General features: G+C 45.9%; 1 protein-coding gene across 1 annotated transcript; it reads right to left on the bottom strand.

Annotated features, from left to right (window-relative positions):
* Positions 1-1560: 1560 nt before the first annotated feature.
* On the bottom strand, positions 1561-20709 carry ADRA1A (adrenoceptor alpha 1A). The gene is made up of 3 exons (XM_056363046.1): positions 20498-20709; positions 17527-19155; positions 1561-2461 (listed from the first exon to the last, which is right to left on the bottom strand). The coding sequence occupies exons 2-3, from the start codon at positions 18407-18409 to the stop codon at positions 1950-1952; spliced, it is 1395 nt and encodes a 464-aa protein (XP_056219021.1). The 5' UTR covers positions 18410-19155; positions 20498-20709; the 3' UTR covers positions 1561-1949.
* Positions 20710-25579: the final 4870 nt, after the last annotated feature.

Below are 25579 nucleotides of genomic sequence, written 5' to 3'. Positions count from 1 at the left end.
AGGGCTGCACAAAGCAACAGTATCGCAAGAACTCCAAGGATCGGATTTTCATTTTGCAAATTGTCCGAGAATGTTCTAGCTGCAAATATGTGTTCGCAGGAGGAAAGAAATCTCATTCATATCTAAGGAAAAGACACGGAAGACTGAAATTCTCTTGCCATTGGGGACTTCATACTGAATGAGAGATGGGTGGACAATGATTCCTCATCAATAATATTAAGGTGTCCTCCCAAGGCCTCGTCCTGTAAAAGCTAACCTTATCTTAAGCCCTTTCCCTTTTCAGGCCAGCAGATACTCAGCACAGGAGCTGACACAACAAGCTTACGTGTTGTTTCAAGAAGCTGCATTCTTACTTGGCAGGCACAGGAGGAGTTATGTCAAGAGCCGCTTATTTCTAATATTGTACAGAGAATTCCTCCCGCTGTTTCTTCCAGATGCTGAACAGCTCATTTATTTATTTATTCGGATTAGCTGTATTAAAATATAACATGCTTCCAAATGCTTTTCTCCCCAATTCCCCAAGGATGGCCCTTTCTCATGGGGATGCACGTCCTTAAGTCTTTTAACATGCTTAACTCCCACTGCTTAGAACAAGGGTAAAGTTCCTGACTCCAGGGTACCCGGGATCTCACAGAAAGCTGAAAGCACTTGGTACTGAAGGAGTCAGAAGAGGAATGTAGCATAACACGGGGCAGGGAGAGAGCAAAATGTCTGCAGCTTTGCCAGTGACCGTGGCACTGATCTGACTAGCGAGCACCTGAGCAAGGAATTCTTGAGTCTTTAAGCAGGTCCCTGCTGGGCTCAGAACGAGGAAAAGGAACGGATGAGTGAAAGTGACCCCTTTGAGCCTTATTTGATGATGACTTACCTAGTTTTGAATTTTATTAGACTCGCATCAAAGCGCAGAGACCTTCCAAACAAACCTAGGACGCATGCAACCTTTCATTTGGTGTGGATTGGAGATGTGGGAGGGTGGTGGCACAAAAAAGAAAAGCTCTGGCTGGACCCTGAGGCTGGCTGGCCACTTGGGTCAGGTTTCCCTGGGCGAGGGGCTTTACTGAAATCCACAGCACAAAGGGAAGCTGAGAGCGACTCCAAGCAGGGCAAGAGCCAAGAGAGTGGTTTCACTGTGCCCTCTGAGCTGAAGCGACTGCCTTTCCAGGCGGGTGGAGGACAAGCTGCCTTGGTGGCATTAGAGGACCAGTTCCCCACCCGGTGCAGCCCAGCCGTGAGGACCGGTGAGCCTGCCCAGCTGAAGATGCAGATCCAAAAAGCTGCCTGTTCTCTTCAGCCAGGACCTCACCAAGCCAGGACCTGGACGTGAACAAAAGAGGCAAGACGTGGTAGGAAAACATTCTCGTCCACGGTCCCTTACCAAAAAATAAGCCGAGATCTGTAAACACTGTCCCAAGACCTGAGCCTCCCAGCCTCAGCTCTCCCGGCTGTCGCATTGAGATTTAGCTTTTTCGGGGGGGGGGGGGGGGGGGGGGGGGAGGGGGGGAGGGGAACACAGAAGCACAAAAGGCTTTACATGTGGGGCTGTCTGCAGGTATCCGGGCTGGAATCAGCATGGGGTCTTTGTAGTTTGCTCTTTCTCCCCCGTTGCACCTAAATCAGAGCAGTAGGAACTTTGAAACGGGGGAATACAGTGGAAAAAAAACCCTTTAATTGTCAGGCAAATGACTTGCAGCGGCCGGTCTCTGGGAATACTGTCGGGCTCACCACCCGCTGGAGCCATTCGCTGTCTTTAAGGGGCTTTGTTCAGGCTACCGGCACTGGGAGACACCGCTCCTCCAAAGGTCTGGCCCTGCTTTACGCAATGCTGTTTGTTTCACCTGGATCCTTTCAACTGTTGTATCACCTGCTTCTACTTCCCCACAAAAAAGAGCAACAGCCCATTAGCGGAGCCACGAGTTTGCCAGCCGACGCTGCTGGGCACGGCCAGACCTTTAGACGTCCTCCCCGCTTTCGTTGAGGGAGATGGTGTGTATCTTGATGGTTGGCACTTTACAGTTTTCATGGACGAGGTTCCCTGAGGTGCCTGCACAGCAGCATTCCTGGAGGAAACCTTTACTTTTTGCTTTGGCCACAGTACAGTCTTTAGCAACCGCGGTTTTTGCAGGCACGCTTTGCACAGCGGAGAAGATCTTCCATTCGCAGACCCCGTCTGATTTGGAAATTTTATAGAAGGTTTCCCCTGAGCCGACAGGGATACGGACCACACCTTTGCCACTCTCCATGCTTTGGCTAGGGGGATGGTTGAGGTTGAAACTTGGGGATTGCTTCTTTGTTCCTTGCTTCCTTGGGAGGCACTGTGCTCTCAGGACGTTCTGGAACGCTTTCTTAAACTCTTGACTTGAGCATGGATAGATGATGGGATTGATGCAGCTGTTTAAATATCCAAGCCAAAATGTTATTTTAAAAAGTGTGTCCGGGGGTTTGATTGCAGGAAAGAAAGAACCTAAAATGGAAAATACACAGTGTTAAGGCAGAGGCAGTGAGAAATTGCAGGTAACCAAAGAAACTTAAACACTGGAAAAAAACAAATAAGATTCTGTTCTGTCGCTGAAAATTTACGACTCAGAGCCCAACTTCTGCAGGAACAAGTCTTCAGAATACATGGTGTCATACAACTACGTGGATGTTTTATCAGAAATCAATTCAAGACATCTACTTTATTATACAAGTGTTGTATTCCCATGTACAGCCAGAAAGGAAAGCAGGAGGACTGGTATCAAGAGCGGAAAATTGCTTCCTCTGGGATTTCTAATTCAAGATGAGTTAACCAACTAACAGTCCTATCTAGGAGGTCATCAAAAGGGGTTTCAAATGGCAAGAAAATCACACCATTTCAGAAGTCAGAGTAAGTGAAAAACAGGATTGCTGAGTTGATTCCTCATTTTGCATTCCAGCTAAAATTTAAAAATAATAAAGTATTGGGTATCCATTTTCCCTTGAAGCTTTTAGGAAATCTAACTATCCACAGTTTCCTGTCTCATAGAATGCATCTAAAATTCAGATAAGTTAAAGGAAAGGTTCCATTTTGCATCAGTGAACACTGGAAATTGTTTCATGGGCAGCCCTCGATGATAGATATACACTGATACTTGCAAGGTTACCTCCCAGGGATGATTCAAAGAGCAAGAGCTTTGATGGCTTCGTAATAAGAAAAGTGCTACGGGGATTTTTATTGTATAGAAGGCAGGATAACACTCAGAAAAGTTGAAAACTTTTGACAAAGCTTAGTTAGCATATTGGTGACAGAGCCATAAACTGTGCATTCATTAGTCCTCACCGCCTTGGCACAACAGCAGTTGACTGCAAGTGACCGTGTGAATTGAAAATTAAATGGCATTACTAATACAACTTAAAAAAAATAGATGCGGGTATATGGTGAAGTAGGATTTCATTGTAAGTTATCTGCTGATTTAAAATCTTGGGAACGTTTTTCCTAATGGCAAACCTTTGTGCTTTTGTTTAACTGCAGCTTGATCTCCTTACTGCTTGGATAAGCAAGTTTCAAACTTTTAAATTATTTGAATGGGATGTCAGTAAATGCGTAAGAGATTTACCCGTGGAGAGGTGTTATTATACAACTACAGAGACATCTTTAAGATATCAAACCGCTGTTTATGGAGAATTGTTTAAAAATTTGTTGCTTTTCTTGAATGGCACTGGAAAGTGGCCGTTGTAACAAGATCCTGAAATTCTCTTCTTTGGTATTTCTCTTTGCTTAGAAATAAAACCAATATTGTCTGAATGTGAATGAAGCAGAAAACTAAACCGTGTGATGCTGGGGTGGGAATAAGTGATAACAGCATTTCTAAGACCAGTTTTGCAAAATGAATTTAGAACCAGCGAAAGAGAAAGATATTTGCCATATGTTGAAAGGCTGTTCCTTGCCTCCTTTAAAAGCAGAGAAAAAACCAAAGAAACAAACAAAAAAGTGGTTCTATCCTACCCATGTCAGTGATTAGCTTGGGCACAGGAGGAAAAATGATTTCCCAGAAAACATAATTGGCTGGTTTTGGGCTTTATCATCAAGTTTATATTAAACAGGACTTTTAGCACTGACAAATGCTTGTCTTCCTGCTTCCCCCCGGAAAAATCTTAAGCATGTGCCTGTTGAAAGAAATACTGTGGAAGTTTTAGGCATCGATGCGTTTGTCATCCTCTGCAGTTTAACTCTCTGTAAGCAGCTCCTAAGCTTTACAGGGATCGATCTGTGTGTTGGACCTCCTCTGACTTAGGAAAATCTAATTTTCTGATTTGCTATTGCAGTCAGAGGGTGTCATTGCGTTCGGGGAGCTGGTGAACTTTGGTTGGAATCTTTTTCTTCCCATCTTTGTCAAACAAAGATACGGCAAGTGCAGCAAAGGCTTTCAAGTGGCAAAAGCCCGAGAGGAATTCTCAGGGTGTTTTTGCCTGTGTGAGAACGTATCAAAATTTTACCTGGACCAGAGACACAAACAGTGCAGCGTGATTAATGACGTGCTCGTTCTGCCGAACACGGTCTCTGCTGTGAAAGGCGAAGCGATGTCCCCTGGCCGTGACACCAGCTCCTACTCCTCTGGGGCTCGTGGCCCCAGAGGACACCCCGCTGCCAGGGGAGAGGTGGATGTGGCAGGGTGAGAAGCCTTTCAGTTCTCTCTGGCTGGGGAGAGGTCCCCAAAGACCCAGGCCACCTGGTGTATGGTGGAGCAGCAGCCAGGCTGAGGCAGAACAGCCGCTGGCGACGCAGAACATGCCACAGGAGCTCGCTGCGGGTGCTGGAGCAGCTGAACCTCTGATTCCAACCCCAGTTACAACCCGGGCATCAAGCACGAGCCTCACCGCCTCCGTCATTGCCTCTGTGTTGCTCCCAGCTAGCTAGGTACAGCGGTTGCACTATCTGTTTCAATATCAACCTGTTTTTAAGACCAAAAATGTCGTGCTAAAGAAAGCAAATGCTGTTTTGCAGCGAAGCGTGAGCGAGCAGGCATATCCATGACCTAGAATTTTTCTCAGCAAATTAATGCTGCTTTCCTTTAGTGGAAAACAACTAAACAACGTTCTCAAAGAACTTTCTGGCTGAGGTCTTTGGCAGATGAAAAAAACAAAAAACTGAAAGGCTTCTAAATGCCCAAATCATGCTCAATTTTTTCTTTAGTTCCTCATTTAATTGCCGCACATCTACCGCTTTCCCATTTTGTGTTAAGACAAAAGGTGAAACAAATCTCAGTTTGGGGAATCGGCTGTGTGAGGCTGAGTGTAAAAATGGGTAAACAATAACAATTCCTGTTTGCTGCAACTTCTGGCTCGCTCTAAATGGAATGCTAGTGCCTTGCCAAAGCCGGTTAAAAATAGAAAATAGCCAGTGTCAGAGTTTGCCTCCTGCTCTTTTTTTGGGGTGGGGATCTGCATGCTAATTTATTAATGTAACCTTTTTTGGTTCATCAGTGTGGAGACTTGTTGCCCTGGAACAGCATGCAGTGAAAAGAGAGCGCAGCAGCTTGAACAGCGCTCAGATTTGCCGTCTGCACACCCCATCGCGCGCTGTCTTTAACGCTGCCTGTCCCGTGGGGGGCACAACTTGGGCTGTAGGACCGTCCCCTTGCTCTGCCATCCATTTGGTTGGGCCAGGCAGTGATGTTTCATCAGTTTGGATCGAATAAAGCTCCGTCTCCAGGCTTCATTATCCCTGTGTGTTGTCCTGTGAATGAAACATGGGTCAATAGTGAGAAATACGGTTGGTAGGGCTGAGGCTGGAGCTGGTAGTCAATGGACTACCAATATCTGTCACACAATATGTAACGGAGCTAGATGTAAAATCAGCGTGGAAATAATTTGGACCCTCTTACACACACCGCTGGCTTGTTCAACTTCCAGAGCAACGTAATCACGGTCAGCAGCTCTAAACCTTGAGCCACTGGATTGTTGTGGAGGGGACAAATCCACATTTCTCTCTGTCTGATGAGCAAAATCCTTCTGTACGCCTCAGGACTGCCGTGAGGAACTATTGACATCTCAGCATTTGCTTAGTGCCGCTGTAGAAGTGTGATGTCCTGTTCCAGAGGGCCATGGAAAGCAACTTGCCCTTCTACTGCAGACACCTGGTTACCCCTGGACCTACAGGAACCTGCCCTGATCTTTCCCGTTGTCCACCTGAGGATCTGGCAAAAGGGGAAAAAATACCGTATTCTCCAAGTCCTTGGGAAATAGTGTTGCTCCCCACAGAATGCTAGGGATGCATTCTTTCCTTCCAGGCCTTTAATATTCAGCGATGTTGCTGTCCTGATTAATATCAGCGGGTGATGTATGCGGTAGCAAGCGGAGTTGTTCTCAAACCGTGCTGCTCAGCCCGGTGATGAAGGGCTCTGTTCTGCGCGCTGAGGCATGGCAATGGGCACTGCCTGGCAGGCCAAGGCAGATAGGTTCAGAGTAGCAATAAAACATAGGCTTTGCGGGTTATTTTTTAAAAAATAATTGTAATTAACCATGAGAGGAAACACCGGAATGGTGAATTCTCTCTTCTTCAAGGTGTACAGTAGAAGACTGTTTCCCACGGAGTAGCGAGGTGGCACAGAGAAGCCAGGTGGGACCAGGGCGAGCCGCTCAGAGCCCGTGCCCATCCAACCCTTAACGACTCGGCGGCTGCCAATTAGCGGCAGCTTGGACACTTGCCTACTAGGAGCCATGGCTGAGAAAACAGAATTATTAGAGCACCTAATTCTCCAGAGCAAGCTTTTCCAATTCTCTCGCTCTCAGCTGGGTGTGATCGTAGATGAGTGGAGTGGTGCCATCCAGGGATCCTCAACAGAGCTGGGGAGCGAGCAGCAGTCGAGAAGTGAAAAGTTTTCTTTCTTAAAACTGATTCTGCATCCTATTCACAAGCCTCAGTGTCTTCCCCGCTACACTGGCAGGAATAAAATGGTAAATAGTGGCAAAACTGGTAACAGTTTAGAGGCTTCACCTTGCATCCCTGCAGTCTGTGCTGGAGGAACAGGAAAGAAAACCTCAACAGATCTCTGAATGCCTTTGGATTGTGGATTAACTAAATGATGCTTGAATTCCTGCTTTGTTTTCAAAAGGTTGAGGACTCTCAAGTGCCAGTAGCACAATTCAATTGCTTGTGATATGAAAATTAAATAAAATGAAGTGTGCCCCTAGCCTCCTGAGATCCTTTGCCAGTAAGTATTTCATCATTCACCCCTGAAAATGTCAGGATTGCATTCCCTTCCTTCCACCATTTATTTCCCTGTTTGTCATCTCAAAGTTTCTTCAGATCTGAGCGAGAAGTTTTCCATCTACCTCCCGGTGAGTAAGCGCCAATTCAGTCACAAAGATGTAATTTGACTTTGTCACTTGTCAGAAGTTACAGAGCTGCTTGATTATAGGTTGTTTAAAACCCGGTACTGATGTTGTGCGCTGTTTCACTGATGGACAGCAGAGGGATTTAGAAGCTGCCAGACTACAGAAGCTTGTGTTGTTTACTCTGCATCGTCTCTCTCAGCACCGTGGGAGTAAGATCCCATCCATTTTTGTGACCCATAGAGCCTCGGTGGGTTAAAACCCATCTCTGCTGCTAGATCTCACAGCTCAGTTTAGCTTTGCTGCTTTTCCCCCCCCTTTTATTTTGGATGGCACCAATGCGATGCTTGAGTCGGAGCAGAGGAGAAGGCAGGCAGGCAGTGACCACGGGGGTGCATGGGTGATGCTGGGGCTGCACCCATATGCGACGAGGGAGCAGCAACAACCTGCAGAGCATCATGCCCGTGCATTCAGAGCTTGCAGTGAGTAGCTGCCTGCAGTACCTAGATGTCAGCAGCTGCAGGCTCCGCTCAGAAGACACCAGCAGTGCCTGTGATGCCTTGTGAGCAGAAAACCAAAGTGTTTGTTAGCATCATGTTACCAGGGCTTAAAGTGGCTGAGGGCATCAGGAGAAGTACCCGTTCTTAACTGTGTGCAGGAGTCAAACAAAAATCCTGGCATCTCTCGCCTCTGACGTGTAGGAAATACGCCTCTGTGCTCACAGCAACCTGGGAACAGGGACAGTGGTTTGGTTTACAGGGAGGCAAAGCTTAAAACTCAGGTCCTGGGATCTGCCCTAAAGGGGTCAAGCTAGAGGGCAGCAGCTATTCCAAAGCAATTTCCTGAAGGATGCAGGGATGAAGCACAGAGGAGCAGTGATGTCCCCACACAGATGAACTCTGTACCAGGGGCACCCTCGAACTCTCACGAGACAATCTGCTCCGCAAACATGGATAAATGCCTTACAGCCTGCGTTCCCAAGCTCAATGTTAGCACTGAACTTTATTCCATAAGAATGGCATTCTATACTGCATTTCGGGTCAAAACACAAACCACCCTCTGGAAAATATATAGATATATACACATGTATTGCCGCAGCCATGCGACAGCTGCGCTGGTACGTATATGCTGTCCCAGCACGTCTCACCCTGCTGCTCCCTTATGGGAAGTATTTTCTGTGGGAATGAAAAAAAAAAGGGGATCAGAGAATCCTTGACCAGGAGGAAATGCTTCTGGGTTCTGTACAATCTAATTAACGCAACAAATGCAGACCAGCGGTTCACAGACAAGAGGGAGGGTAAAAGCTGGCATCACATTTACAGCTGTGCCTGTCCCAGGGCCTGGAATATTGCAGTTTTCAGGATTCCAGGGGGGAAATGAGGGTGACTTTGTGCCTAGATATCCCCGAGTGAGAGTTTGTTTTTCTTCACAAGGGCCTGAGTTTGCTGCTTGAAGCGAGGAGGAGGAGGGTGCAGGTGCCTGGACACAGGTGGGAGGTGGAAAGGACAGGCAACAGGAGTGGGTCACTCTGGGGACGGTGCTCTGGTGATTTGGGTTTTTTCAGTCCTAGTTTATGCTCTGTTTCGTATTGTAACCACTTAGGATGGATGATATTTCTGGCAAAGAGCAAACGTCTCAGCAAGCAACTATTTCCAGATTCACTGTGGGCAGCTGCAGATTTAGAAAGCTGATAAAAAACCATGGGAAGGTAAACTGAGGTTTTGTTACCCTTGTAAACTGAAATAATCACATTGTTTTACAAATCAGTTTCGTTGTCATTGAAATTCCAGCTCCCATGCTGTTACTGCAGTGGAATGATTCTGGATCTTGTTGCTCACATTTTTAAGATATTTGATATCTGTCCCGAAGCCCTCGCTCTCAGAGTCAGGCACTTAAAACAAAATCTTAGCTTTCCTTTAAAAATTAGAAAAAAATCTCACGCGGGTGGTTCGGGGAATAGTTTGAAAAGATGTGTCTGTCTCAGCCTGGCTCACGAGTTCGTCACTCTGCAGTTGACGGTCATGATTTTGGAATCCTTGGGGTTAGCAATACAGGAGTGATCTTCAGCAAAAGCTGAGCATCTCTCCCTCACGTACCCAAAATGAAGATAAATCCTGACATTTGCTGGGCGGGGTGGGAGCATCACTCATACCGCCTTTCAGTCACTAAATCCTAAATTGCATCACGACATTTGAGAGCGAGTGAAAAGTTACATTCTTGGCTCATTTACTCCAGGGACTTGCAAGCGGTGACTACACAAAGCAGGAACGTAAAGCAGGAACGTCTTGGAGACAAGGACAAACCCCTGACAGGTTGTGCGGGCAGGAGAGCCATAGAAGTGAGTCACGAAATGTAGCACAACTGCCTCTACTTTCTTTCTCTTGTTTTCAGTGTAAAAGGCTATTAATATCGCCAATCCCTTCCGCTGCTTTGCTGGGCTATGAGTCAGTGGGACACAACGTTTCGGGACTCGGTAACGGTGGAGAAATGTTGGCCACGGGGATGTCAGCAAGATCTTTGCCTTTGGCTTCAGTCTAGCTGAGTTTATGGAAAATACCCCTTGCGATTAACACAAAAACCCCAACACCCCACCCCCCCCCCCCCCCCAACCCCAAATTTGCCAAGGAAATACCTTGGCTATTTATCTTCATGGCTTATTTTCTCCCCATTCAATGGCTTAACACACACACACGTGCTCCCTGACTCAAGGAGTGCAGACATCCTTCTTCTCCCTGACCTGCGCTCCAGAGAATGAGCTGAGGCTTTATTCAGTTTTGGTCTTTTTTTCCTTTTATTTCTTTTTTTTTTTTCTCTTTGTCACTGTGAGAACGTAGTGAAATGCTGATGTGGGGAATCTAGCTCTGAATATTTCCTTCACGGCCGGAGTTCAGCATTTTCAGAAGTGAAAACTTTGTTGAGGGTTATGTTGTCAGAGGTTTTATTCATTTTATTTTATTACATTGTATTATTATCAGCTCAACAACGAAAAGAAGGGGGATTCAGATCCTTGTTTCTCTGAATACCTGGACATCCCAGCCGTGACAATGTCGAAGGCAGGGTGCAGGCTGCTTGCCTTATTCTCTGCCCTCCAAGTAAAGGGGTAGCAGGGACAGGAGGATCCTGTGCTTATATTTACTAATATCACTTATATTTACTAGACCATCCATCCAGTTCTAAAGGAGAAAAGAGGTGATTCATTAAAAGGAGTGAAGCTATTTCCCTTCTGCATGGGGGAATGCCAGGACAGCGATTCCCTGCAAGGCTGGTGCTATTCTGCACAGCTTCCCAGGAAACTTTTGCTTTCTCTTCCGTACTTTCCTCATCAACAGACTCCTTTACCCTTCCATCATGTAAACACCTTCTCTTTAACCCTGCCTTCACGGGATAAGACAACACTACGCATCGCTTCGATATCATCAAAATTGTCTCAATTCTGCAGAAAGCGGCGGTTTGTTCAGCACCTGGTTAACGCGCAGCTGAGGGCTCCCAGCGCCCTGCTGCCGCTCACACCGTGGCTGCTCCCATTACACCGCTGCTTAAGCTACGGGGGACGGATGAATCACAAGCACTGCCTTTCTGTGCCCCCCCAAAAGACGCTAAACCCTGTATTTAACCTGCTTTCAGAATCTCACACCAGTTGGAGCCTGTGTTACTCTGAGACGCTGTTCCCAATTTTTGCTCATTAAAACGCCGCTGTCTGCAGGAGGCAGCAGGAAGGGAAAGGCGTGAATTGCAGGGTATGAACTTCAAGACAGTAGCAGTTATTTGAACTCCTGCTGTGATAAGACGGGGTGAAGCAGACACCCTAGCTTTTCTTCCCTGACCTGCCTCTGTCATGTTCTGGCTCACGATGACAAAGGAACATGGTCCGAAGCCGGTTACTTTGACAGCGCGTGGGCAGGACGCAGGGTGCCTTGTCCAGAAGCTGTGGGAGCTGCTCTGAGCGTGTTCTGTCAGCAGAACACATTGAATCAAGGCTCAGACGATCGTGAAAAGGCCAAGAGGCCATAAGGCTGTATCTGATAGGTGTTTCACCGGTACCAAAAATGAGCCAGGTCCTGGGGGAGCTTCACCTTAACAGGCAAAGCGGGAGCTTTGTGTTGTCCTGGCATTGCAACGCGGAGGGGGACAGGTCAGTCGTGACCGAGGTAAATGAATTCCTGTGTCTGATGTTTCTGTCATGTCTGGCCAGCTCTGCCTTCCCAGGATAAGTTTCCCATTTACGGCTGACTGGACTGGGTATGAACTCGTGCCTCTGGAGCCCAAGGTGCTATAGGTACATCAGCCACCTTATTAAAAGATATCGCAAGTGATGATACAGACAGCAACTGCAAACCTCACTGGGGAACAGAGGGATAAATCCACCAACCTCTACGTGTTGGTGCATGTTCCTACTCCTTCCCCCGTGACCTCCTGACACATTGCATCCATGGCAGAGACAGAAAAAGGCATTTTTCTGGTTTACCTCTAGTGAAAGTAGAGAGTCATTCATTTTGACTCTAGTCAAACAACTACCACTAAATAGTAATTAGAAACTAGCTGCAGCCGGACACATAGACAGGATTAGAGGATTCCCATGACAGTGTTTGTGTCAGTTCACAAGACTGGTTTGCTGCTCTACTACAAATATAAATCCCTTCCAGTGTATCCTCTTTTCTGCTCTCTCCATCATGAGAGCGACTGTCAAATGCTAAAAGCCTTCCTCTCTCTCGCCCAATTTAGTAATCTGAATTTTTTTCCCTGTGATGTCCTGGCTCAGACTTTTCCTTTTTTCTTTTTTTCTGCTTTTGAAAGCAACATCTACAACCAGATTTAAGCTAGCTTGCCACAGAAAGTGGACAATGGGCAAAGCTCTGTGGGTTTGTTTGCTTCTGAGGGTTTGTTGAGATGAACCATCCATCAAACTTGGGACCATTTTTGTAATCCCCAAACCTTTTTTCTTTTCTCCATCAGTTCTGTGCATGTTTCACCTCAAAATGACCTGTAAGCACTGTCACCTATGTTTCTAAGGCGAAACCTGAAAAATTCCCAGAGCAACCCGTGCCTCCCAGTTACAGGAGAGGTCTGCTCTGTCAGTTGTAACCTCACCCCCAACGTCACCTTGAAAACTGGTGCCATCACCTGGGGCTTGCACCGAATCTCTGAACTCTTCTAGCCTGGAGTATTTCTTACTATATCTGTCCACCTGCCTATAGCCCTTTCTAGCAACTGGAAGAGGAAAACAACACACCAGAAATGAAAGAAACATGCCGTGTGGCAAATGGTTGTTGCAGAGGGCCAGCGCCCAACAAGCCTTAATTGTCCAGATGAGCCTCATCTGTGGCTGGTACCCACAAACCCTCTGCCCAGGGGCTCAGGAGCTGCATATAAGCTCAGGCTTTTTTTCTGTGTCCTCTTTGAGGGATGTAGACAAGCTCAGGCTTGTTCTTTCCTTGCTGTGTTTTGTTGTTTAGTGTCTGGTGATTACTGGAATGTCAGCACAACCTGGTCCAGGTGCCTGCTCTACCTGCTGCAGCTCAGGTAGCGTGAGGGTGTGTTTTTTGGGGGGACACACACAGGTCCTGCATCTCCTGTTGTCCCCCCCTGTTCCTGGGCTGCCCTCCCTCCTGGAGCAGCCCTGTTCAAGTCCTCCCAGGACCCTGTACTTGGGTTTCTAGTTCAGCTTTGTGTAGCCCCTCTTTGCTGGTCCCTCAGAGAATATGGTTGTTCCAATTGGAAAAGCAATGTTGCTTATTTTAGTGCAGGGGTTTTTTTGCCCCAAGATTGTAACAAAGTATTTTTTTTGCCCCAAAATCCCAAAGAATTTTGTTTTCCCCTGAGCTTTTAAAGAAGGTTGGTTTTTCTTTTTCCCCTGAGCTTTTAAAGAAGGTTGGTTTTTCTTTTTCCCCTGAGATTTTTAAAGAAGGTGTGGGCTTTTTTTTTTCTCCTGAGATTTTAAAGTTGGGGTTTTTTTCCCTGAGATTTTAATTAAGTTGGGTTTTTTGGGGTTTTTTTTGCCCTGAGATTTTAAAGATTGGGTGGGGTTTTTTGCCTTGAGATTTTAAAGGAGGTTGGGGTTTTTTTTCGCCCTGAGACCTTAAAGAACTTTGGGAGGAGAAGCAGGATTTCACTTTATAGCTCACTCGGGGGAACAAAACCCACCCTTGGTGATAAGAAGGTTCTGGCTAATGTAGAAAACAAAAATGCAGCTCTTTCACCTGCTAGTCCTCCTAGTTAGATCATAGGCCTTAATTCCCTTCAGTAAAGCAGTGTATTCTTGTTCATGTAAAGGAGCGCATAGGGCACAATTGCCTGCTCGTGCCACCTGGCTCGTGCTCCTAGCTATTTGGAGTGCTTTAGTGTACTTAAGTTTTGAGAAAGGAGCCAAAGGTGCAGTAACCAAGTGTGAAGGTCAGCACTAAAAAGCTTTTATAGCTGTTCTTGCCACGTAAATTAATGTGAGGGGATGTTACATGGGGATGCTCGAGCCACTCGTAAGTGGCTAGCAGTTGGGAATATGGTGATTGAGTGATGCAGAAGAGAAATGAGACTAAGGAAGTGATGCAACAGGTGTAGATGATATGTGAGAGCAATAGCTCTAAAGTGAGCAGGGAAACATCCTTTTCAGGTGTCTTCTCTGAAGGGCTGAATAATAATAGATTACTTGGGTGGGGTGGGATGCTCTTGTAGCCTGCTTGGTGCAAACCTGGACTAAACAAGTGCTTAAGGAGGCAAGTATATCCAGAAACTAACATTTCCTTCTCGTGAATATACCCCTTGTATACTTCTATGGAAAAGCAGATGCCTAGTGTGGAATGAGGCAAGACTGGTGGACGTAGCTGAAAATCTGTTTGCAAAGCAATTGCAGGCAGCCGCAGGTGTGCGCGGACACCAGGCTCGCTCTGCAGGCTGATGGCGTTGGGCACGATTGCTCCTTGCAGAGGCATTTGTGAAGGAGTTGCCTAGTAAACGTGTTTCAGCAAGGGTTTTGCAGCTTTTTGGGGTACTAGCGAGTTGAAGGAAGGTCTGCAGAATAAAAGAACATTTCATACCGTCAGACTTCTGCTGTGGAGCAGAGACAGCGCTTGAGCTGGCTAAGAGCAAATGTCACACAGAGGCTGGTGGGCATAGGCAAAGGTCCTCACAGTTCTTGCTGGCTCTTAAATAAACTCCTGCTTAGGTGCTGTCGCTGGCTCTTACCCTGCATTTTGGTCAGCCTAAAGTGTTCCCTAAACTACCATGGAAAAGGGCCTCTCGTTGCACTGGGAAAGCTACATGTCTGGAGAGGAGCTGAGATTTAATTAGGGGAATACAAAGACAGCAGATCTAGTTGGGACAATAGTTTTTAAAACAATTTGTGGAGACGTGTTAGGTTCAAAGAAGTTCTTACAGGAAAACTGTGAGACTAGGGACAGATCCACTGTTCGGCTTAAAGAGGGAGAGAAAGGGCATGCAGAAATGAAAACCTTACTTCTTCCAGGGGACATCAGCTGTTTTGACACCTTTATGTTACAGAAGTTTTGTGAAGGGTGGGCTTATGCTCCAGCATGCAGAGAAAAAAACAAGTCTTAACCTCATTTATTTTCATGCAACAGGATAATTGTTCCTTGGCTTACTCCATCAACATCAAGGCCAAGTGAGAAGAAGGTGTATTGGAGGACTGGACTGAAAGCCTTTGCACAGACCCTTTGTCTGCAATGAAGCATCCAAGAAGGTAAGAAAGACATTAAAAATTGCAACTGGCACCCTTACACACCAATTTTAATTAAGATATTGTCTTATGGCAGGGATACTCAAATTGTTTCTCCCAGTTAGTTTTGGCAGATCTGCCGATATGGCTCTCATGCCTTTAACCCCTCGAGATATCCTTCTGTCACTCTTGCCATACACCTCAAACGTTTCTACCCCCATTCATTATACACTTAAGCATGCCTGGTGTTTCTTGTTTTAGAGCGGTTCTGGGCTGGTAGAGTTGATGTTAATAGATGTGAGGATCTTGAAGATGATGTAGACCACAGTAAAATAAACTTATGTTTTGGGAACTTCTGCATAAGAGTGATAAGCACCTGCCAGTTGTCTGAAGTGGTTTGTGTTGCGTAATTTAAGAATGTCTCATGGGGCCATTTATAGGTCTGTCCCATGGCCACGAAGCTGCAGAGCTGCTTTTCTGCACAACAAATTTCCCGTTGCCCAGCCAGCTGTGCACTGAACTCCACGGCTGCCAATGGTTCCAGCAACGGGGTGTTCTGCACACCTGAAAACTGACCTCTGCCGCCAATCCGGTGTGTGATCCTAGATCACACAGTGTGTGATCCTAGCCGGATCACTTTGCCTCTCTATGCCTACCTTCCCCTGTCGGCAGGGAACAGATCTGAACGGGGTTACTACCTGTAGGAAAGTGGTTTGCGTGGTGTAGAGTGCCATATGCAGGCATCTCTGGGTCAGGGTGGAACAGCCTGTGTTTCCTTGGTATTTTCTTTTCTCAATACTTTTTTGTGCCACTTGTCTGTTTAATAGCTTTTTGTCTCTAAATAAAAGTTGCAAATAGGTTTTGAAGTACTTATTATATGCTTTAAAAATAACCTAGTAACCCCACAAAGATAGGGAAACGAACCTCAAGAAAGCTCCCTTATAAGGGATCAAAGGAAGATGCAAAGCCACTCTTGAGTCCAGAAAATGTCTTAAATCCAAAGCAAATTAATTAACAGCAGCTCTGTGTGGGCAACCACGTTTGCAGATGAAAAGTGTGTTTAGTGCGTTCTTGCAAACCCTTTTTGGGTATGTTTCAGACATCTTGGCAACCAGCATTCCAACGTGCTGACATCCTGGCCAACACGAGCCAGGCCTTTCAGGGCTCCTCCTTACGAAACATCTACACATCCCTTACTCCAGCACTTCCTAGCACTGACCGACAAGAGACGATTGTGTGTTTTGGGGGTTTTCACATGACAACATTAGCAACAGGATTTTGTGAAGCCATCTGGTCATCTTGGTAAATCCAGTAGAGCTTAATTGAAAAAAGAAGAGCTTTTTATAAGTTGTTTTTTTTTTTTTTTAAATAAAATCCCCAAATTTATATTCCCATGCTTAGGTAAGGCTGTTTTTAATTTTTCTTCATTGCACACATTGTTCTGTTACTAGCTAAAACTTCCATGCAACCTCACTTTGCTTTTCCTGCACAGCAGAAGCCCTTTCCGTAAGAAAAGCTACTGAAATGAGCAAATCACAGATTTAAAGTTCCATGTTTCAAAACCAAACAGTACAGCTTCTGCAGAGCAAACTTCAGCGTGATGTGCCGCATACGTCACGCTCAGATATAGGTATGAAATTAGTATTCTGCTTTTAAATCCTAAAATTGCATCAAAGGTGTCTGAGCAAGGTTTAATTAAAATTCTAATTACTTCTTTATATTTCAGTGATAGCAAAGCAGAACAAATCCCTGACTTTCCTCCCCTTCAGAATTACAACTGGTGAATAAATATTCATATTCAGCGTGATGGTTGAAGCCAGTGTTTGGCCAGTGGGCTCAGTGGGTTTCCACAATAGATGCAAGCCAGAGAAGTATAAAATTAGTTTGAAGGGTCCTCACTGCTGTCTTCTGACTGCTCATACGGTAAATTAAAAAATACATCCTTTTCATTTGGAGTATGGCACATCATAGTGTGAGTTTCCTGATAGGAAGCTGATTTTTTTTTTTTCCTTATAGTGGGAAGTATTTAGGTGCTGAGCGCTCCAGGAGGGTCTAGCCCCAGGTCTGTGAATGCCTACTTGGACCTTGAATACGTTTTTATCATCTTGACCTTTTCCATATTTTTATTTTCACCTTTTCCATATTTCTATCTGTCTTGACCTTTTACATGTTTTTATCTTGACCTTTTACATATTTATACCACCTGAAGAACTGGCTGCCAACAGACATAAACAACACATCTTATTGTTCTTAGAGCAGAGCTGGTCAGAAATAAGTCCTAGTTCTGAAAGAGTATTTTCTATATGGGAAAACCAAAAAAAAGGGCTAAATCCTTTCTGATACTTTCATAATTTTGTGTCTCATCACCGGCGATGTTTTGTTTCATTATAGACTCTCATTTTTTAGGTTCACTGCTTTGTAATGGTGAATATTTTGATTTTGACAGCTTTGCAATAGAAAATTATTCCCTCAGAGCTTTTCTGATGGGCATTATCCTACACGGGCGCAAACACAGCCCTCCCTGTGGGGAAGCTGCTGTAAAAGGTAGAGGGTTTTGCTTTACTTACCGAGAGGCATCACTACAAAAAACGGAAGCCAGCAGAGAACGAAGCATCCCACAACTATTCCCAGGGTCTTGGCAGCTTTCTTTTCCCTGGAGAACTTGAGGAGCCGCACGGAGAAATGATGCTTGCTCTTGGGGTTGGATGCCGATCTGCTGGCCTCGGGAGCATTTTTGCGATGGATCCGTAGGGTCACTGCTTCAGAACGGGATCTCTCTGTCTTCAGACCAGAAGTCAGACCTTTGTTTTCCCTTTTGGCCACGACGTACACTCGGCAATACATCACCAAGATAATAGTCAGGGGGAGGTAGAAGGAGCCGAGAGCAGAGAACAACACGTAGCCAGGCTCCTCGGTGATTTGGCAGATGGTCTCGTCTTCTGGGGCTGGTTCCTTCCAGCCAAAAAGAGGTCCGATGGATATCACCAGAGACAGTGCCCAAACGCACAGCAGCGCCAGGAGGCCCCTCTTCTCTGTCACTATACTTGGGTATCTCAGCGGGTAGCTCACCCCGATGTATCGGTCTATCGAGATGATACAGAGGCTCATAATGGAAGCAGTGCAGCAAAGGACGTCAACAGCTGCCCAGATGTTGCAGAAGATTCTCCCAAAGACCCAGTAGCCCAAAATCTCCATAGTAGCTGAGAAGGGCAGGACAGTGGAAGTCAAGAGGAGGTCAGCTACGGCCAGGTTAATTATATAGTAGTGGGTAACACTCTGAAGATGCCTGTGGCAGGCTACAGAGAGGATAACCAGAATATTACCCAAAACCCCAAAAACAATCAGCCCTCCTAGTATAACGCCTAGTAGAATGGCCTTTGAAATGTTCACGGGCCCCACAGAGTGGGTGCAGTTGGAGCAGTCGGAGGAGTTTCCAGGGAGGAATGCCATGGTGAGTGTCTGGTAATATTCATGCGAGGCCGTTGTACTTCACCCCCTGTTCAGGTAGAAAGAGTGATGAGATCAGTTCTTGGAAGGTCCCACAGGCAACATTAGCCTGGCTTTGCCGGGGAAAAGAGTTTTTAAGAACGTCTTAGAAGTGCAGCACCAGGGACAATGAGAAGGATCCAGAAGCATGTTAGAAAAACTGCCTTGCTGCCTAGGCTTTTACCATGATAGCACAGTCAATAGCCACCATTTCCAAGTCAAATTTAGCTCCTTTTGCATTTTTCTTGGGGTGCAGAAGTGAGGCTACACAAAACTGAGGCTATTTATCCTGCTTTCCAGGATTATGTGATGAGAAATATTGGAACTGCGGGTTGAAATCATTTCTGTCTCTTTGGGAAGATTCAATATTTAAGTAACATGAATATTCCAGAGGGCCTCAAATTTAAGAGTGACCCAAGAGGGAAATCACTGATGCTTTTAATTACCTTCTGGCTTGGAAACCTGATTAGGTGGAGATGGCTGCTGCTCTTCCTGCTCAGCAATGTCGTTTGAGATACCTGCCACTGCCCATCTTCAGGGTCTGAAGTGTCCATCAAAGCTTGTCCGTGCTGTGGAGCAGTTGTCACTTGAGGTCCTGGACTGCAAAATAAGGTTCATTTACATCAGCTTCTGGCTTGCTCTGAAGGGGAGAGTGAAGTTTGCTGTATCAGGGATGCATGCTCTTGTGCTTTTTGCAGATCATCAGCGCCCTGAAGGAGACAAAGACACAAACAATATGATTCCCAGAAGCAACGCTCACTTACTGCTACGGTTCCCATATAAGAATAGAGTGGGAGGCTATTTTAGGGAGCCTTCCTCAGGCTGGTTTCAGCCAGTGGAATCAACCTTTTTCAGCCCAGTATTGTTTAACAACAGCTAAGAGACCAGCGTGGATTTTGGTGCCTGAATTTTCTCACCACGTCCCCAGCAGCGGTCCGTTCCCCTCTAAGGGATAGCAATCAATTCTAATTAGCAGTTCACCTGCAGAGACCAGTTCTAGGAGAGAGAGAAACCTGTGGGACACAATTCAGGTCTACAGACTGAGAAGCAGGTTTAGAAGTCCAGAATTGAGTTGAAGATTTCTTTATTAAGTGACTCCTTTACCCACTGAAATGCTCATTAGCCCAGCTAAACTGCCCGTTTTAGAAATCTATAGGGAAAAGCAATTCCTGCCAAGCAGAAGATGTTGCAGGGAACAAGTTTCCTACTGAGTGACACAACATTTCAGAGTATCTGGAAGCCAAGCTCAGCTTTAGCTGACTAAATATGGAGAAAAGGTACATCAGATGGAAAAGTGAGGGTGAGCCTGGGGACTGGGGCACGGGGGGCACGAAGGGGAACGCTCCGAGTGTGGGCTGAAAAGCCTCCCACAGCCCCTAGGTGTGGGTATAGTATTTGCATCCAAAATACTGATCAGACGTGTGAAAAACCACCGCTAAGGCTACCCCTGTTAAAGCTGAGGTAAGGTAAGGCTCTGTAAGCGTCCCAATATTTAGGTCTTTCAGAGAAGTTCCTGGGATCGCAACTGTGTGCAAACACTGAGCAGCAACAACTGCCACAGAGCTGAAGCTCAAACCTGAATTTTCTGGCAGGCAAAGGCATTTAGAACTCTGACCCCCTGAAATTCCCAGTTCACAAGCAGGGAGGATGGGGGAGGGGAGACAAAAAGGTGTTGCACTGTGGGAATTCTCCTTCCGTGCAGTGAAACGGAATGGGATCTTCTTGTTTCTTTCCCGTGAGAGGGAACAAGTTGAAGAAAAGGACAGATTTTACTAAGCACATCTATGAAAAGCGACTGTAGCATCGAGCATCTCTAACAATTATAACTGTGGTTGCTATAGGGCTGATGGTGGGCTAGAAAATTAAGAAATTATCAGACTTGATTTTTTTTAAGCACATGAAGCAAAACTTCCCAGTAAGTCAAGGAGATGCAGCAGAAAGGACCGACAGATTCATGCTCAAACCTGACCAGATAATACTCAGCTTGCGGAGAGGGATGGTTGGGGGAAGAGCAGACCCCAGACTCCTGTGCCTGCCCCAACCCACACTCACCTCTTCAGTCTCTAGAAGGCAGCACAGCTCCTCTGAGCATCTGGGAAGGAGATCCACAGCACAACGCAGCAGACTCCTCTCTTCGTGCAGGGTTGGGACTCAGTGCCTGAAAATCCACCGCTTTTCTCCCTTTATTTCCCCACCAATATTTTGAGGGCTCACGGTTGCACTGATTCCCTGTATCCCAACGCTTGTGAGGGGCTTGGCTCCAGCATCCCTCAAGGGATCTCCCCCCAGTTGCAGTGCTCAGCTCCACACTGTCAAGGAGCAGCAGTAACTTTACTGCTCTGCTGATGGCTGATGTAGCAGGCAGTATCCTTGCCATTACCGTAATCTCCTGCCATTCCCGTATTGCTCAGAAAGAAAGAGCACTTCATCTGATGACAAGTGGTATTTAAAATATTTATTCCCCCCCCATGCAAGCTACCTGTTCCTGCAGAGATCAGAGAACAGGAGCCAGCTGACAAGCTCCTCTTTATAGGCTAACAACTAATTCTTGTGATATAAAAAGAGAATTACCTGCCAGGCAAACCGAGCATGAAAAAAATAAGAAGGAAAGACAGACACACTGACCAGGCAATCTGTGTGGTGGGGCACAGTACCAGGGCAGGCAGCACAGCTAAATGGACATGGGGGTTTAGGTTTTAATCTGCCTTGAGCAGAATGTGCTGTTGAGGTGAGGTTGATTTTTTTCTGTGGCTTTTTAAACTGCATTTTTTTAAAAAAGTGCCCCCAAAAATGGTGTCCTGAAGTAAAAGGAGGGAAGCAGAGCACAGGCTGGGATTTTACAGCCAAAGGAAAACAATTCCTGCAGCCGCAGGGAAGCAGATGAGCTATGTACCTGTTCTTGCACAACAGTCTCTCCACCACCCGCTCTGAGGCAGTAACTTTGAGAGGGAACGTTTTCTTGTTGGATTCATGTGTTGCATGAACAGAGGTAAATGTAAAAGCGATGCTCAGGCTCCCCCAGGAGAGCATCGAGCGCAGAACTGGGCTTCTCGATAACCCTCATCACTGTTCCAGCATCTCTAGACTCTGCTTTCTTGGATAGCCATTGCTACTAGAAGGGAAAAAATATAAAAGCAGCTAACACAAAATGTGCAATTTGTGTAGAGTTTGGGAAAGCATAGTCATCCTGACCTTATTGCAGTTCCAGCTACTGTAGCATTTGCAGTTGCTGATGTTGAACAAAAGACCCCCCAAGAGGAAATTGCAAGGGGGGTGGAAGAGATGAGAACTCAAACTAATCTTGAGGACCTTGTGAACTGCAGGAATGGGAGGTGATTTCTAATGGCTCAGCTTCCATTTCTCCACGGCTTTCTTGGCACCTGCACTACTTGCTCTGTAGATGCAAGGCTTGTTTTTGAAGGCTGCTTGGAGTGTCAGGCTGTACCGTGGTCCTTCCCCGAGGGCAGAGGATGTTGGGAGGGAGCAAAGTCGAAATGAGTAAAGGAAATCTTGAGTTACTAAAGACACTTAAAGACCATGATTCAGCAGACCTATTCTAGACGCCAGTCTTGGGATAAGACAACTTTATTTCAATCGATCAATTGGAAAATGAGTCTAAATGACTTGGAGGAAGGGAAGAGAGATTAACCCTGCCTGGGATTTTGTTTCTACTGGTACATATGACCTCTCCATACTGGTGGCTTGTTCCAACCTCTTAAATGCACAATGGAAATAAATTTATATTCACAGCTTCAGTCATTAACACTGTACTGAAAGTATCGGCTCATCTATGAGTAATACCCTTGTTACAGGACATCTTTCGGGAGTGGAGGGAAGCAGAAGGAAGTGCCAGACAGTAGTTTTTTTTTCCTTAAAGTCCTCAGAGAAAAATTAATGCATTGCAGTGAAGATTCCCGACACCCAGAGAGCACTAATAGTCCAAGGCTGAAGGGTCACTGAACAAAATACAGGATGTTATCGGATAAAGATGGACGGGGCAGGAGAACATCTAGGTTTTATGAAGCAATCTTTGTACTTGTCTCTGGCAAGATGTGCTGGAGTCGCACGTGTCCAATTTAAAAAGTTTTGGACTAAACAGAAAGTTCAGGAGAAAGTGGTGAGAATGATAAAAGCCTAGAAAACATGACCTGTGAAGCTGGGGAAGGGGAGGGGTCTTCAATCCCAGATGTCGCATCTGAAGACAGTCGAAAGACTGCCTGTAGAGGTTATGAATATCCATCGCTGGAAGTTTTCTGGAACAGATTAGGCAAAGATCTCTCAGTGTTTTACTTGCATTCTTTATTGAGAGAGGATTAAATGTCCTGTAGTGTCTCATCTGACGTGGTTTTCTACAGGGAAGATCTATGGAGAAAGGCAGCTCTTGGGGTTCAGGCAGTGGAAGGGACAGGAGTCCTGGGCGCAGCCCTTGTTTCTACTGGAACCTTCTCTGGTCATCTCTGGCTAGTCCATTTCAAAGTGTATCTTCCCTACTTGTGAAATAGAGGGAACAATGCATTTCTCTCAGTTACTGACTCTGACTGTAAGCTTTGTGGAGCGGGGGTTGTATCTGCTGTGTAGGTAGCACTGGGCAGAAAAAAGATCCTATGCTTTGTGTGTTGTAAATTCTACTCATTAGCATGAGAAGGTCCCCAAGGGAGGGCTCCAGGCAATGTCAGCTGCTCGGCTGTTTCTAAGCCTCTGGCCCTTTCTTATCTGCTAGCCTTTTAAAAATCAGAGCCTTAAATCCCGGCTTTCTGCCAGCGTTGTATTTTTGTTACAGGTGTGTCATAAAAAGGCCCAGCGTCCCATCGCTTGTGTGTCCGATGCCGTTTAATAAAGTGCCATCGTTAATCTGCTTAGCTCGGTGCCAGACCACGCAGACAACCGGTGTCTGGGACCAGGAGTGGAATAACTTCTCCAAGGTGCTCTAGGCTTTGACATGATTAGTTATTTACCTGTTCAGAAAGTAGTGAAAAGCATTGCTTTGAGAAATCGTCCCTCAGGGTTTAGTAATTCTGCTTGGGTAAGAAAGAAAACCCACCCAAAGGCAAGAGATATTAAATGTTGTCTATTAAACTTGAAGCTGGAAGTAGACTCATTTCTCTGTCTTATGATTGGGCAGCCTGAAGCGTAGAGCACAGCTGAGTTGAAGATTGCAAACTTCTGAGTATTTAAAAAGAAAAGAAAAGGAAAAACCACCCACAAACAACCCAGCATAGTTGTTGTTGGGCTGCAGCTGCTCACACATGGAAGACAATCGTTTTGCATTGAGAATGGGGACCTTGGAGGATGCTGCTGCATGTGGTCTGAGCCTTGGAAGAGAGCAGTATGCATTCAGTACTGATTAATTATTTTCCCCATACAGCCTCATTTGCAAGTACAATGATGGTTAAATTCAGGGGTGGCATACTGATGGAAAGATCTATGTTTACTGGATAAGTGAAGTAAAGATGAAAATTATTCAGGTCGTTTGGAGAAAATTCAAAGTGAGCTTTCAAACCGTGGGTTAAAAAAGAGTGTTGGGTTGAAAAAAGTGTGGGGCAAAAAGGGCTGAAATTTTCAAGCAAGGTGGATCTGCCTGTTGATTTTAAACTCTCTTCAATAGCGATCTGCCCAAGTACGAGAGGTGTCCGAAATTTTCTATCTTTGGATTCACAGGGACTCTTTCACTGTGTTCCTAAATCACTTGAGCATAGGCTAATGCTGGTTAAACAAGATCCATGCTTTTGCATAAATCAAGAGAGCTTCATTAAAGCTAAGGGTACTTTCTTAATTCACAGCAGGTGAAGATTTGAGCCACTGGATTTTGTGTACAGCTGCAGGTATGAAGGCTGCCTAATCACATGCTGAAGCTGTTAAGTGTTTATTTCTGTGTAAGTCATGAAGAATTTCCTGGTTTGATTTATTACCTGGATGATCTGATAAAGTCTAACCACATACAGAGGACGGTCCTATTCTGTCGCCTGGGGAAGATTGATCGTTACCTACTGCTGAAACAAATCTATCCCTAGATGAGCGCCTGCTCATCCCTCCTGCTTCCTTCTTGTTCACCTCCTGTGTCTAGCTGGATCCTTTCCCGTGATCTTCCTGCTGCTTCTCTCTAGTGAGAGTTTATGCCACTTTGCTTTAGCTTGATGTTAATCTTTAATATGTAAAATAGTTCGGGAGGATTGAAGCTGTGTCTAAACCATGCCGATCTTGGACTGTCTCGTTTAAATGCTTTGTTCAGGTTTTTGTCTGCTGCCTGCCCACGCGTGAGGGGCGATGAGATCCAGCACGCTGGAAAACACCTGCCTTCCTGCTACTGAGTTGATTTTCTCCCCGAAGCATCTCCTTCCATCTCTCTTCCTCCTGCCAGCTTTTGTCTGGCAGGGCAGAACACCCCGTAGGGCCAGAGCTCTGCATCCAGCACGGCTCACCCTGCTCAGTGTGCGACGGTCCAGATTGCAATCCCTATAACATCACCGGGACCAAAATAAAAAGAGTGTGCTGCTTTATCTCTCCCAGATCTGAGCTGGATTTAGTTCTAGTCTCGTGCCTCAGCATTCACTACAGGCCTGCAAGCTTTCTTTTCTATCCAAAGCACACAGTACGGCAAATTCCTTGACTACTATAGAGAAGCATGGCTTGGAAAAATCCCGGGGATGAGGCTCTGTCTTTATTCAGAAACATTCTCTTATTCCAGTGGGGATGGAAGTCACTGTTGAGCTTTTTTTGTCCCCTTGTGTTGGCTGATTGTCCAAGCTTCGGGCATCTTGCACGGCCGTGCTAGATTTCTTTTGCCACGTGACTTTATATGTAATTCTGTCATCCCTGCTGAGCCTCCACTTCCCCACTGTGCTCGAACAGCAGCTTTTGTCCATCCAACCCATCTTCCAAGCAGCTCAGAGCATAATGATAAATTACATTCGAGATATGGAGCCTCACATCCACAAGGAACCTGTTGTGCTTTGGGACTGGAAATGCAAAGCTCGTGTCACCCGCTGCCACCTCCAGGCAGCCGCTGTTGGCTAACGATGTTAGAGAAAATAGTTTAGGGAAAGGATGGATGATGGTGGTGATGTATCGGTCTTTCCATAGGCATATGTTTACCTGCTATTAGTTATCGCTGCATCTTGTCTGAGATCCACTGGG

The sequence above is a fragment of the Falco biarmicus genome, chromosome 18 (assembly GCF_023638135.1).
Source record: "Falco biarmicus isolate bFalBia1 chromosome 18, bFalBia1.pri, whole genome shotgun sequence".
Lineage (NCBI taxonomy): Eukaryota > Metazoa > Chordata > Aves > Falconiformes > Falconidae > Falco > Falco biarmicus.
Note: the sequence above shows the minus strand (reverse complement) of the source record. Positions and strands in the feature narration are given on the sequence as shown.